The 13,370-nt window shown below is 47.8% G+C and overlaps 1 protein-coding gene across 1 annotated transcript in view; it reads left to right on the top strand.

Moving 5' to 3' along the window:
- Nucleotides 1-502: 502 nt before the first annotated feature.
- Nucleotides 503-13,370, top strand: part of NEURL1B (neuralized E3 ubiquitin protein ligase 1B) — a 130,601-nt gene continuing 117,733 nt past the window's right edge. The window contains exon 1 of the mRNA XM_061456665.1: nt 503-569. Within this exon, the coding sequence (XP_061312649.1) occupies nt 527-569 (43 nt within the window). The 5' untranslated portion in view covers nt 503-526. The remainder of the gene's footprint in view (nt 570-13,370) is intronic.

Genomic DNA, 13,370 nt, shown 5'->3' with positions numbered 1-13,370 from the left:
GAATGGCCACAGACAGCCAGGCTTCGCCGACTGGAAGGGGTGCAGGGGCAAAGTACCTCCCTTTGCAGGATGACATCGTGCATGGGGGCAGGCAGCTCCTTCTACAGGCTGCCATGGGTGTAGACATCTCCCTTTGCAGGCTGCTATGGGTGCAAGCACCTCCTTGTGCCGGCATGGGGGCAGGCAGCTCCTTCCACAGGCTGCCATGGGTGCACACATTATAGCCGAGATGGGTGCTTGGGCACGGACATGTCCCTTTGCGGGCTGACCCCGGCGCAGCCACCTCTCCGCTGCAGGCGGACAGGGGCGCACCGGGATGCGGACAGCGACTCTTGAGAGCAGCCGAGGGCCGCCCTCCCGGTCCCGCCCGCTGCCGGCGGTTGGCGGTGGCGGCGCTGGGCGGAGCGGGCGGCAGCTTCGAATCCGCAGCGCGGTAGGAGCCCGGTGCTGCTCGGCTGCCTCCCGCCGCGCCGCACCGTCCTGTCCGTCCCGTCCCGCTCAGCTCCGCGCCCCGCTCCGTCCTGCTATGGGGAACGCCGAGTCCGTCCCGCGCCGCGCGCCCGGCACCGGTAAGTGGGGTGCGACGCGTCCCTTATCCCCCTGCGTCCCTTAGGGGCGGACCGGAGTGGCCGCTCCGCAGCATCCCCATGCTGTGGGGCTTGACATAAAAACCGACGGGACCGCCCTGCGATGTCTCTCGGGGTGGGGGGTGTGACAGAGGCATTGGTGACGCGTGAGGTGACACGCACGGAGGTGGCAAGCAAAGTGCTGGTGTTTGGGCCGTGTGAGATACGGCCGTGCTGCAGAGAGGGCAGGTACCCGGTGCTCTGAGCCCCTGTGCTCTCTGCTGGTTTACCAAGCTCCAGAGATCGCCATGGGGGCAGTTTCTACTTATCTCCCCCCTCCAACCTGCGGCAGTAAATGCACTTTCATCCCGTGCAGTCGCAGCGCGGGCAGCGCTCCTGCCAAATCCACCCGCTGTAATTCAAAGTCCTTCGCTCCAAAATCGCCTGCCAATCCCGGCCCGCAGCCTGGGAAAACAGAGCCGAGAAAACAAGCGGGTTGGCGCTGGGCGCACCGCCGGGTGTCAGGTTCTTGTTGCCTTTTATGTGTCTTGTACTTGTCCAAGAAGTGCAGCAGCCGGCAGCCTGGTTGGCTGGATTTGAAGGGAGCTGATAACTGAACTCAGCCAACCGGTACGAGGTGCCAGCGCTCCAGAATACAAATAATGCTGGGTGGGAGTGAAAGTCTTGGGTGATGTGCACGGTAAAGCGAAGCAGCACTGTCGTTACTGGTATCACTGTATAGTAGTGAGTGTCAACAAGACTGGACATGTTTCTTGTTAACCTCTCCTTGGCTTCAGGCCCTTGGGATCTGCATACTGGCTCTCAGACGCATGTGACCTGCTACAGTTTAAGTTTGAAATTCAGTGTTGCAATTCTTCACACCTCATTCTTAACGGCAGTGTTAGAAATTTGATCAATTTTTCAGACATCTATAGCTTGATGTGATTTAATGACTTCTAAAAGCAGTTAGTTTTGTTTTGTCTTCCTTTGGGTAAACCCAGAATGTTTTGCGTCTGGAAGTAGCAATAGAGTGTTGTCATTTACTTAGTGTGTAAATTCAATAGCACAATGTGCTGTAGGACAATCTGTGCAGCTGCGGTGCTGGATGCTCTTGCCTGAACCTATGTAAGGTGTGCTGGTATGGAGGGGAGGGAAAGGTCCCTCTGGGGCTGTGCTAGGAACCTTTGGACCATGAGATTGCACTGTCCCACGTCAGGCAGGTTCCCACCGCTGCCAAGTGCTACCTACTGCAGTACTAAAAGTGATATAGGGCAATGTAAAGTGCGACTTGAGTGTGTAAATCGGCAGTAAACTACCCACTGCAGGAAGGGGGTAATTGCAGGTGATGGTCAGAACAAAAACCAAACCAAATTACTTCTGAGCCTTGTTTCCTACTGGCTATTGCTCTCAGGTGCGTGAAGCAATATTGAGTTCAGGAGTGTATGTACATTAAGGGAGGCCCCTGCTGCTCTGTGGGTGTTGCTAGCCCCAGTGGATTAAAAGCTGGTTGTGTTCCTGTTGAATGAATACTTTGGGTGCAGGTAATGCTCTGCTCTAGCAGGTTCTCATGTTTCTTGTATTTCTTTCTCCTGGGAGCTGCTAATGCTGTGTTTGGTTTGGAGGTATTCTGTCACCATCAGATGTATGTTTGCTATGTAATGGAAGATTATTTCTAACTGAGGCATAACTGTGCTCCCTAATGTTGGTTTGTGTTTTGAAATCCGTCTGGTCTTTGATTATAAAGCCAGTTCTACAAAGCAGTGCCTGAGATAACACTTTTACAGTTAATGCACTATCATGAAAGGCAGGTCTCCGATCATCTCAACAGCTACTGCTGCACTCCCATGTGCTTAACAGATAAGGTAACTAAATGCATTTGGTGGTACTTCCAGTACTGGATACCAGGATTTGAACCAAGACGGATTAACTGTCAAGGATTGAGAAAGCAAGCAAGCACATATGTAAATCTCAGCCTGCTCCCAGTCTGAAGTAATTTCTCCACTTGCACAGAATAGTCATCAGAAATTGGAGAAATCAGTTCCCAAAGCCAGCAGTCTGATTTGTGTTCCGATTGTTCTATACCTTTCCTCTTGCTGAAGTTCCAGCTGTGTCCCCTTCCACGGGGCTGTATTCTGCAGCCTCTGCAGCCTGATCTCTGTTAGGGACAGGAAAATTCAGGGATTATCGAATGTGAACCAATCCAAGTTGCTGATCACCCCTTCTGCTAGGATCCTGTTCTCCTATCACCATTCTAAAGCTATGCTAAAGTGTGCAAAGAGATGCTCTAGCCAACAGCTTGTGTATGCTGCACCTGCAGCAGGACTCAGAGTTTGGCGGGTTGCTGGCAATACCTGGTTTGCTGTATTTCTGATGTAGAATAATCCCCACTGGAAGGCCTAATCTCTCTCGGATGAGAAAGGGAATAAATAACCTCTCTAATAGCAAGTGTGTTACTGCTGTGGTTAGAAACTCTGCTCCTCTGTAGCCTTCACTGAAGTGACTTAAATGTTCTTGTCCTGAGCCAAAGCCCAGATTGGTCCTAGGATAAATGGATATAAATGTTCCTAGGATATAAAACACAGAAAATGTTGGGGAAACATTTAGCTACTTGACTTCTACCCACTGCTGTGATTTCTACTGGAGCTGGAAACCCAACAGTTTATATTTTCTTAGCTAGGTCTGAGGTTCTAGTGCTTGGGCAGAAAGCAGGAATGTGGGATTATAAAGACAACAAATCCTCAAAAGCTGGAGCTATCACTGAGGTGTGAGGGTTCTCAATGTGGAAATACTGCTTTCTATGTCTTTTAAACAGAGCAGCAGATCTGGGGCTTGGGCTTGTCCTCTGCAGCAAGGAAAGCTGCAGGATGCAGTGGTCCCCTGGTCCTGGATTGGCAGTTGGACGCCAGGGTGAGCACCTGGCACTGCAGGGGAGCTGGGGTTAAAACGTCAGCACTGCTACACTGAAAGTGAACCAGGAAAAACCCAAAAGCTGAATAAATGCCAGGAAAAGGACACTGTGAAGCAGGTTGCTTAAGGGATTGAGCCTGGTCAAAGAAGAGCAAATAACCATGCAGCAGCTGGTCCTCAAGAGAGCAAACCTTTGTGGAGGACACAGCTGAGAGCGAGTTCTTATTCCTTGAATGTCCTTGTGTGCAGGTGCTGCTGCAGAAGCTGGAAGATGAGCTCCTGTCCCCCAAAGATCTCATGCAGGAAGCTTTGCATTATTTACATCTTGTGTAGCTCAGCAAGGTCAAAAGCTGTTGAAAGTTTTCTTTGCATTATACAAGTTGACTTATGTCTGTACTAGACAATCATTCCCTGCCTGAACTCTGTTAATGGTCTTCGAGTGTGAAATTAAATTACAGTGCTAGGGAGTGTGACAGGTCAGCCCAGGGCACTCTGTTTTTTTGGCTGTTGGTCTGGACACTCCAGCTAGGAATCGGTGGGGCTGGAGTGTTGCTTTGGACTGGGTGGGACATATTGCTTGTATTCATGGATGGTCACAAAAGTAATTGCAGATATTGGCAGGCACATACATCTCTCTTGTCAAGGTTAGTCTTTCTTCACTTGATCAGTAGCTCTTCCATGTCTGATGAATGCAGCTTCTGTCCATCCTTTCCCATCCTTCAGCTGGGGCCCTCTAACCCTGCATGCTCCTGTATCCATGCTTCTGTCTCTCCAACTTCCAAGTGTTGTCCTGCTGGCTGTAGTGTGTGCTGTCAGTGCATGTGGTCTGCCAGTAACTACCAGCCAGGTACCTCTCTGAACCTTTGCCTTGTGGCTCATCTGGTCTTTGAGGTTGGTTTTTGAGCTCTATAACTGCTTGGCTCTACACCTTGCAAGGGTATTTGGGGGCACCAGTTGCCCGTTCTGAGTTGGTCTTCCTGCAGCTTGAACTCCTGATTTGTGAAAAACTTTCCTGCACCCAGCATTCAACTGGATAACGATGAGCAAATATTGAAGAATTCCCTGAAATGGTGCAAGTGAGATCTTGGGATCTGGGCAGTTAAAGCCTCTACAACCTCCCTGAAGTCCCCCAGCTCTATGGTGAGTCTGGGCTTACTTCAGTGCTAGGGTTTCTCCAAAAGTGTCCTTCCTAAGAACCTTTTGCGGGTTCTTAGCTCCCAGATTTCTCCTATGGAAGGTTCTCTTGAAAGGTCTGGTGCTCTAGAAGCAAAAGAGGATTTTGTTATGGAAACGTGTTGTTTTCCCTCTGCTCTGAAATGGAGCAGGAAGAATGAATGGGACCGTTTCTGGGCTTAGGTGGCGCCAAACGCTCAAGAACGCGCGGTCCTGGGCTCTGCACCGCGATGGATGTGGGGCTGAGCCCTTGCTTGCGGCGGCTGCTGCTCACCCATCTCAGCCCATCCCTCACCTCTGTGGCTCATGCAGAGGGTGAGCAGGGGCAGAGTAGGCTCCGTTTTGTGGGTTTAAGCATAACGTTTGCCTGGTATCTCCCGATTCACACAGCCGGGGGCTGCTTTGTCCTTGCCGTGCTGCTTACTCCAAGCCACTGTACCCGGCTGCCAAGATCTCCTGTAGCACAGCAGGTTCCTACATGAACTGTGTTTGCTTCCATTGCCTGTCATGGATTAACAGAAGTTACATTTCTGGGCTAACCTGCACATGTTAGGCTCTAGGCAGGCTCAGCTGTGGGGAAAATAGCACAGTCCCATCATGTTAAGCACTGTTTACTCAGACACTTTCCTTTTGCACCGTGGCTTCTGTTTTCTCATTCACAAATCACTTCTGCAGAACTGCAGTTTAGCACTTTACAAAATGCTGTAGTCTGTGCCAGGTTCAGCTCCCTCAGTGCCTTGGAACTGTACTGTATTCAATAGCCCTAGGTGGGTTCTTTTACTGATAAATGAACAACATTTACGTGGATTTATCACAAAGGTAATGGTAGTACACATTGTGTTTCCTCTTTGCACAGTGCTGCTGCAAATCAGCCCAGAAGTCTGGACACATGGGATTCCCTGCAGTCCCATCTCTTTGGCTGCACTGAGCTGTGAGGCTCAGGAAGAGTTGATGCTTAGTAGTGATGTCTCTGAAGACCTGGATTAATTGTGGTTCTGATGTTTGCCTTTGCATTGCCCTGAGACAAACATGAAGTGTCCTCTGGACTGGTTCACTGTAACAGACCTTCTCTGGGCAGGGGACCATCTTGAGGAGTGGGGCACACAACACAGTGCCACTGCTGTAGGTCACCTATGGCTTAGGAGCCTAGTGACCAAAGGTGAATGAGAGGATTTTTGCCTTTAGAATGGAAAAACCTGAGAGGCTGATACTCTTGTTATTTCTGCATGGCTCTGAAATGCAGGTTACAGGGCTTGTTCATAAGCCTTTTCCCTTTTGCTTGCCTTTTCTCTCCTTCTTGCACACTGTAATGTGGCTCAGCCTCTGTAACAGCCTTTCTCTTCCCAGCATTGCTCTGGCTGCTCTTCACCACTGTAGGCTGTATTCTTGGCTTAAACACCTGCACAGATTTCTCTGTTTTCTCCTGCAGCTGCTTTTCCGGGAAATTAGAAAATGAAAGGAACCTAAAATCTGTTTATTGTTCATGGACAAGTGTGTTAGGACCCAGATGAAGTAGATAATTACAGCCCTGAGGGCAGATAAGAATGACCTTGTGGGTGTGCTCCCATTGTATCCCTGTTGCATCCCTGTTTGGGACTCTTCCCTGGAGCAAGCATCTTATCTTCTCTGCAGGCTGTTACCCATACCTAAAAAGGAGCATCCATATGCCCTGACTAGAAAGGACTCCAGTCTTCAGAGTTTGGCAGTCAAATAGCACAGTTATGAATGCCTGCTCCTGCCTTGAACTGGAACAAATGTTTATATCTTCTGTTACTGTCTTGACAATCTTCCCATTAATTTATGCTGAGAAACCTTTTCATTTGACTTCATTGAGTACCAGCCCAAAGTCTGTTAAAGTTGCACACTTTTTCCCCATCAAAGACAGAAGGTTTGGTTTTGCAACCCTGCCCTCAATTTGCAGAGGTGAAGTTTCTCACACATGTACCACCTTCACCTCTTCCCTTTCTGACTGAGATCCCTCAAGGAGTGTGTGCTCCCAGGTGGTTCTTGGGATGCAGGTACAAAGCCCACAAAGGAGGGCAAGATGAGGTGAGGGTAGAAAAGAATGAGAAACTTTCCATGCTGAAATGATGCTGAAATTCACCCAGCCCTCTATTGTCTCTATTTCTGGGTCTCTGATAAAACTAAAACTCAAACCTAAATAATGTGCAGTATTTCAGCAAGGAAAAGCAAGACAAAGAGGCTATTTAAAGCTGCCGTCTTTCCAGGGCTTGGCTCACAGGCTCTGCTGCTTTTGTGTCATTGTGTCTACGGAAAACACATACAAGAGGCTAGCGAAATACAATGTGCACTTCTAATTTAGAACACATGCAAAGGTCAGATGTGGTCCACGCTTGGGTTTGGGGAGAGGGAGGCTTTGGGGTGGTGGAAGTGAACTTGGATTTCTGTAACGCAAGGAGGTGTATTACAAATGGAGAGCGGAAGAGTACTTAGACACAGTTTACACAATGTACTACAGCCTATGCAATAGAATAACCTGTACAGCCTGTTCATGGGTGCTCCTTTTTTTGACCTGAAGCTGAGGCATGATCTTCCACTTACAGCTCTGCTCCGTCTTGCTGTTTGAATCTTGGATGAGTCTTTTACACTGGCTGTACCCTTCAGTGTCCTTGGTTGTATAATGAGGCTGGGAGTATATACGTAAAACACTGAGATCCATAAATACAAACACAAAGTGTCACAGCATGTGTCCAGCTTGAAAGCAGCTACAAAACTATCAGAGAAGCTGCTGACCTGGAATGTCTTTGTTCTGGCAGTGGGATGAATACAATAAAAGGACTTGCTAAAGGCTCTGCTGGAGGGAACTGGTTGCTGTAAGGTTTTTGAGGGGATGAGGCTAAGAGGGAGGATGGAAATTCCCCAAAAGGAAAGGACACACTCAGTACTGGACCTGCACAAACTGGAGAGAGCCTGTTTGTAAGGTGGAAGGACAGCCTGAACACTGAGCAGGATTTTGGAATGTTGAAGGAGTCCATGAAAAACATGAAGAGATGGAGCAGAACACTTTGGTCGTTTTGATGCCTTTTTTGGGGGCTAGGGGATGGTACAGGTACTTGTGCCCCTGCGCTTTTCTAAGAGTAAAGTGTGTGTATTTATGAAGTTACAAGAGAACCTCAGTGCTACGAAAAGCTCTTATGTGTCCCAAAAGGATGAAACCCTAGACTAGCAAAGCCATGAAGGCAGAGCATGAAAATGGAAGGTTACTTAAGTTACTGGGGAGAGGTCCATGGTGTTTGAGTGTATTTGCCATAGGACAGGATGCTAGAGAGGGTCTAAAACCCAGCACTGAGCTCAGGAAAGCTGGAGATGGGAACGATGCAGACTGCACCCCGGATCACTGTAGCTGCTTCAAATGGTGCATTTTCAGGGCGCAACACTCACCCAAAGATAATACTGTGTAACAAGACAAGATCTTAAGAAAATCCACAACTGTGGGGTTGTCCTACTGTCTTGATTATGTGAAGGGGAAATTAAGGCATGAGATATGTCCCAGTTTATAACTGCTGTGGATGGAGGGTTTCTGTTCTCCTGGTTGCAGCAATCCCTGAAAGCCTGAGCGAGTTCAGGAGCCCTGGCTAGGATCCCTGCTGTCATCTCTGAACTGTGCTGCCTTCCCAGTGCTTAGGGGTGTAAAAACATCACGTACGTTTTAAAGCCCTATCTGTGCCTTCTTTCTTCAGCACCGTGATGGATTTTTGGCCTTGTTAAAGTAATCTCCTGCAAGGATTTATCTATTTTTCATGTGTCAAACGTAATTCTTTTTTTTTTTTTCTTAGAAATTCTTCATGCTGCAGTAATTTGTTCCCTGTCAAACCTGTTTTGGTTTTTTCCTTCAGCCATAGAGGTGGGAGAATCCAATTCCCAGAAATGCGCGTGCATCTTCCCTCCTGCATGTGGCACTCCTGTGCCAATAAATCCAAACCTTCAACCTGCAAAGCTCTTTGAGGAAACGCAGTCCTCGTGTCTCTCATGCATCCAGGGGTGGCTCCGGGCCTCAGCTCAGAGGTTCCCGTGTGCGATGGGGTTCAAACCAGCACGGTTCCCTGTTTGAGCCATACATGGTCTTGACAAAGACAGTGAGGAAAGGCTTGGCCTCAACACCTTCTATTTGGGCAGGAAAAACACTTTTCTTTTGGGAGATACAGAGCCCTGCCTTCCCTCTCATGCCTTGCAGGGGGGAGCTGAAGGTGGTGGGATGCTGTATGGAGAGGAGCTGTTTCTTTCCTTACCCAGGCTGAGACAGCATGGTTTGTCTCTTGGGAAATGGGTCTGTACTGCAAGGTAAAACAGGTTGGGCAGAGCCTGGGAGCTGTTACTCTTTTGCTTTGTAATTTGTTTGCTTTCTCTGATTTTCTGAGTGCTGATGGGGCTGAGACAAACAACCCTCTTAAATGCAACACCCTAACAATAACCTGGGTATTTCCTGCTGTGGGTTGTGACCAGGGGTGCTGCCTGGTCCCTGTCCCTTGGGATTGTCACAGCCACTCCTGGCCTTGTGACAGCTCAGGACTGAGCTATCAGAGCCCCTTGTGTTTAGAGGGTGCTGGTGGGGGGGACACTGAGCACAACTCATGGTGGATTTAACTGGATCATAGAATGGTTTGGGTTGGAAGGGACCTTAAACTCTCATTCTGGCTGTTGTTAGTCTCTCCATCATGAGTAGTGCATTCAACAGTGATTTTAAGCAGCTTCAGGGCTCCTGCTGATACCAGGGATGCTAACTCCAGGTTTACTTCATATCCCTACCTGCACAGATCAAGATGAGGGAAAGCAGGTGTACCACAAGCATGGCCGGATCAGGCCAGGACCCATGGCACAGAGCTGGTGAAGCTTGCAGGAGGAGCATAATGGAGAAGGGAGGAAAAATGAGCATGAAAGGAGGGAGGATCTCTCGCTTCTCTTGTTCCCCTTACACTGATGGGGAGAAACAAATGCAAACCAAGCTGTCCTGGCCATGCTGTGACAAGTGCCCTGCGGGGCTTTCCCCTTTCTGCAGCTGCATGTTTCTGCAGGCACTGGATGCTCTTTGATGGGTGCCAGCAACAGGACGGTCCCTGGGCACTAAGTGAAAGCTGGGGGCGAACAGGGTTGGTGAGGGGATTGAAGGGGAGATGCAGAATGAGAGAGAAAACAAGCAGTTGTTTTGTTAAGCCTGCTTTGTTCTCTCTATTTCTGTAGCTAACCTTTTCCTTCTCAATGCAATAAAAAAAGCCCTCTTCAAAAAATATTGCAGGGTGCTTCTTTGTGTGCTTTGACTAAGCCGTTCCTCATAAACCACTGGGTTTTGTGTAAACACAGCCATGGCAGGCAGAATTATCTGCTTTTTTGCAGCTGTCAAGTCTCTTTGCTCCCCCAGTAATGTATAAATGGGGAAAGCAAGGCTGGGAGAGGCAAGCTCCAGCAGAGCCTGGGGTGTCCTTCTCTGCCATAAACCCCATTGCATCCCTTCCTGGTCCCTGCCTCTCTAAAGGGAGAGGACCTTACGGGCCCTCAGCTTGTCACTGTATGCATGGGGCTGGGTGGTCATCAGGTCTGACCATGGGAAACATCGGATCGGCTCTGGGAAGTCCCAGGCTGAACATTAAGCTGGCCAAGGATATGACAGAATGAGGGAGGGACACAAGAGGAACCCCCCCTGTGTTATGTCCTTGGGGAATGTGCATTCTCAGGCTTAGAAATGTGTAGCTGGAGATGAATATTGCTGGCTTCCCTTGGCACTTTTAATTGCTAGCCAGTGTTAGCAGAGCTCGGGGTGGCTGCTGAAGCTGTTTGATTGCTAATTGCTGTCTCTCTGCCCCCTTGTTCCCAGCAGTCAAAGCTGACATGCTAAATTCAGTATCTGCTGGAGATCGGGGGCCTCCCTTCCACCCCTCTGGTGGGCTTCAGTGACTTTCTTTTTTCCAGTTAAAATGAACAAAACTTGTGTCCCGTGACGGATCTGATAAGCTGGAGGCTCCAGACATGGCACAGCGCAGGCTGCCCATTATAGACCTTTGTTTATTTAGGGAAAAAAATAAAAGCTTAACCTCGCTATCTTGATTATGGAAAATAAAAAATAATATAAATGTGCCAGAAGCATAATTGGTGCCAGTGGAAACCAAAAATGACCCTTTGCTTTCCCTCCCCACCCACCTTTTTCACAGTATAGTAGTTTGCTGGGAGGGAGCTTTTCTTAGGCACTAGTGGACTGCTGTAGGGATCTGTCCTCATGGACTAGGAAAGCCCTTTCCAAAACATTACCAGTCTCAGATGCTTTAAGGGATGGTGAAAGGGACCCTTGTAAAATTCCAGGTGGAATAGTGCACCCCTGACTCTCAAACTGTCATTCAAATCCTTTTGAGACTATCTTACGGGCAGTAATAGCATGCCCTCAAAGTACTTATGAAAATCTCATTATCAGCATCTCTTATAATGCTGGATCATCCTGCTATTTAGGTAATTGTGCAGTCTGTTCCCTTTGAGTCTGCCTCACTGATTGCTGGCCATGGGGAAAGATACTGTGTTTTCAGCCTTGCCTGGCTCTTCAGATGTGCTGAAGGCCCAGTTGCACCTGGGCTGATGGAGAGAATAGATGGTCCTTGGGTGCCTTTCCTGCTCTGTTTCAGGTTGGTGAAACTCACCTGTCAGCTCCTGGCACATCATCTGGCTCTGCAACCCTGGGAAGGGAAGGGAAGGGGGGAGAAGAACCATCCAAGATAGCTTTCCCATTGCTATGTGTGGTTGAGCTGGTTGCATTGGACCCATGTTAAGCCAGGAGGCCTTCAATGCCATCATGAGCAAGGTGGTAGACAGCAGTGGGATGACTGTGCAGGTTGGGTTGAGTGTTTGTGTTTCACACTGAAGGCCTTTTGTGATGGCGCATTGAGTGATGTATTTCATGGGAGGATTATTGCAATGAAACACAATGTGCTTTTGTGCCATTAAATGGTGTCTTTTATATCATTTCCTCTGACAAGTCTGTCCACACCCAAGCAAAAAATAAACATTTTGAAAGGCTGCAAAGATATACACAAAGGTTACCCTTAAATGCATCCCTTCTCCCCCTCCTTAAAGACACCTGCTCTATTCTCTGGACAGGATGAACATCCAGGAAGGTTGATTTAAGATTACCCAGAATAAATGCTGGCAATTAATCACTTTCCAATCCTTCACTTCACAGCCTCTATATGCTTTTAATCAGTGGCTTTTTTGGAAAGGAGAAAGGGATAGCTGGTACTTACCCTGTCACTCACTTGCTCTGCCTTTTGAAGTCATTCCTCTCATCCCTTTGAGGCTCCATACTATTCTCAGTGCTGGAGACTATGGGGATAGGTTGGGTTCACAAGCCTTAGTCTGCACAGGGCACATCACTAAATTGTTTTGTTTCCAGGCTGCTCTTTCCCATTTTTTTGCCATGGCTTGTCCTTGTGCTGCCCAGGCCCCTTCCCGTGTGACTGCTGACCATGCTGGGGGGTGAACAAATGTGATGGAGTGGTTTTTTCCCCCACTTTTGTCAGCTTGGCAGTAGCTGCCACTGCCCATATCTTGCTCTGAAGTTTTCCCACATTTCCTTTGGGAATAATCTGTGGGGAAGAGAGGGGACTTTAACTGCTCTTCACTCAGCCTGTTTTGTAGGCTGATAAACCAGTGATCAGTGTGGGGAGTTGGTCTTTTAAGGTGAGGAAGTTACTTTAATGGAACTGCCTTCTCATTTCTCCTCCTTATCCTCTAACTCATTTGCTGCTTTGCCATTTCCCATGACTGTGGTTTCTTTAACAGCCTCTTGTGAAGTGTCTCATCAAAGATGGCAGGAAATCTAACTGCGTTGTCAATCAGTGCTCTTTCATTGCCCTCTTTATCCACCCATCCCCTTTCCCTGGTGAGACTTGTTCAGCTTATAGCCTGTCTCTACTGCGAACCCCAGATGGGAAAGTGCTCTACTTTTAATTAGCATCTTAATTAGTTTATCAGGCATTGGCACCACACTGACTTGTCGTTCCTGGATGCACTTTTCAGTAGAGCTCTTGTTCTCACTGTTCTGTAGCGCTTAATTTTTTTAGTTATCACAAAAAGCATCTTTTTTACTGGTCCAGGAAGATGTTCCTTTGGAATTCAGTATTTGTTACTTGAGCTGGGTGAAGCATCTCTTTCCAAATAACCAAATCACTTGAGTTTTCCTTCTTAATCCCAACTCCAGATAGTGCCTGATCATTAATTCCAGAAGTGTGCTATGGTAGGAAAGGTGTAGCTCTGTGACAGATAAGCTTGGCTGACATAAGTAATTTAGTTCCTCTGTGTTTTCCCTTTCTTCTTTAACTGCTGGAGATGGAGGTGACCCACAGAGTCATCTGAAATTCTTCTGCAAATGATCTCCTGGTTTGACTTTGTTTTCAGCTATTTGTCAGCTATAACTTATAGTCATGCTCCACTGACTTCAGTAAGATTATATTCTGTATTTTTAGAGCATTTTTCTGTTACACTAAGTGAAGAAAAAAATACATGTATTTTGTCTATTTGCTTTTTTTTATGTGTGATCTAAGCTCTGAATATTGGATTTTCCTCCACCCTTTTCCCTACTGATTTTGTCTCCCCTGAATCATCTTTATCTAGCTTGTAATGGACTGCCTCTGTTATCTTTATATTCTGCTTTTTGCTGGGAAATTGCAATTCAGTTGTTGCCATTGATTTACTCTGTGTTAGCCAGGCTTTTTCTCCTCTTTGATG

The sequence above is a fragment of the Pezoporus flaviventris genome, unplaced genomic scaffold, assembly GCF_033815535.1.
Source record: "Pezoporus flaviventris isolate CSIRO_AGI_PZ_B2104156 unplaced genomic scaffold, CSIRO_AGI_Pfla_v1 ptg000023l, whole genome shotgun sequence".
Classification (NCBI taxonomy): Eukaryota; Metazoa; Chordata; class Aves; order Psittaciformes; family Psittacidae; genus Pezoporus; species Pezoporus flaviventris.
Note: the sequence above shows the minus strand (reverse complement) of the source record. Positions and strands in the feature narration are given on the sequence as shown.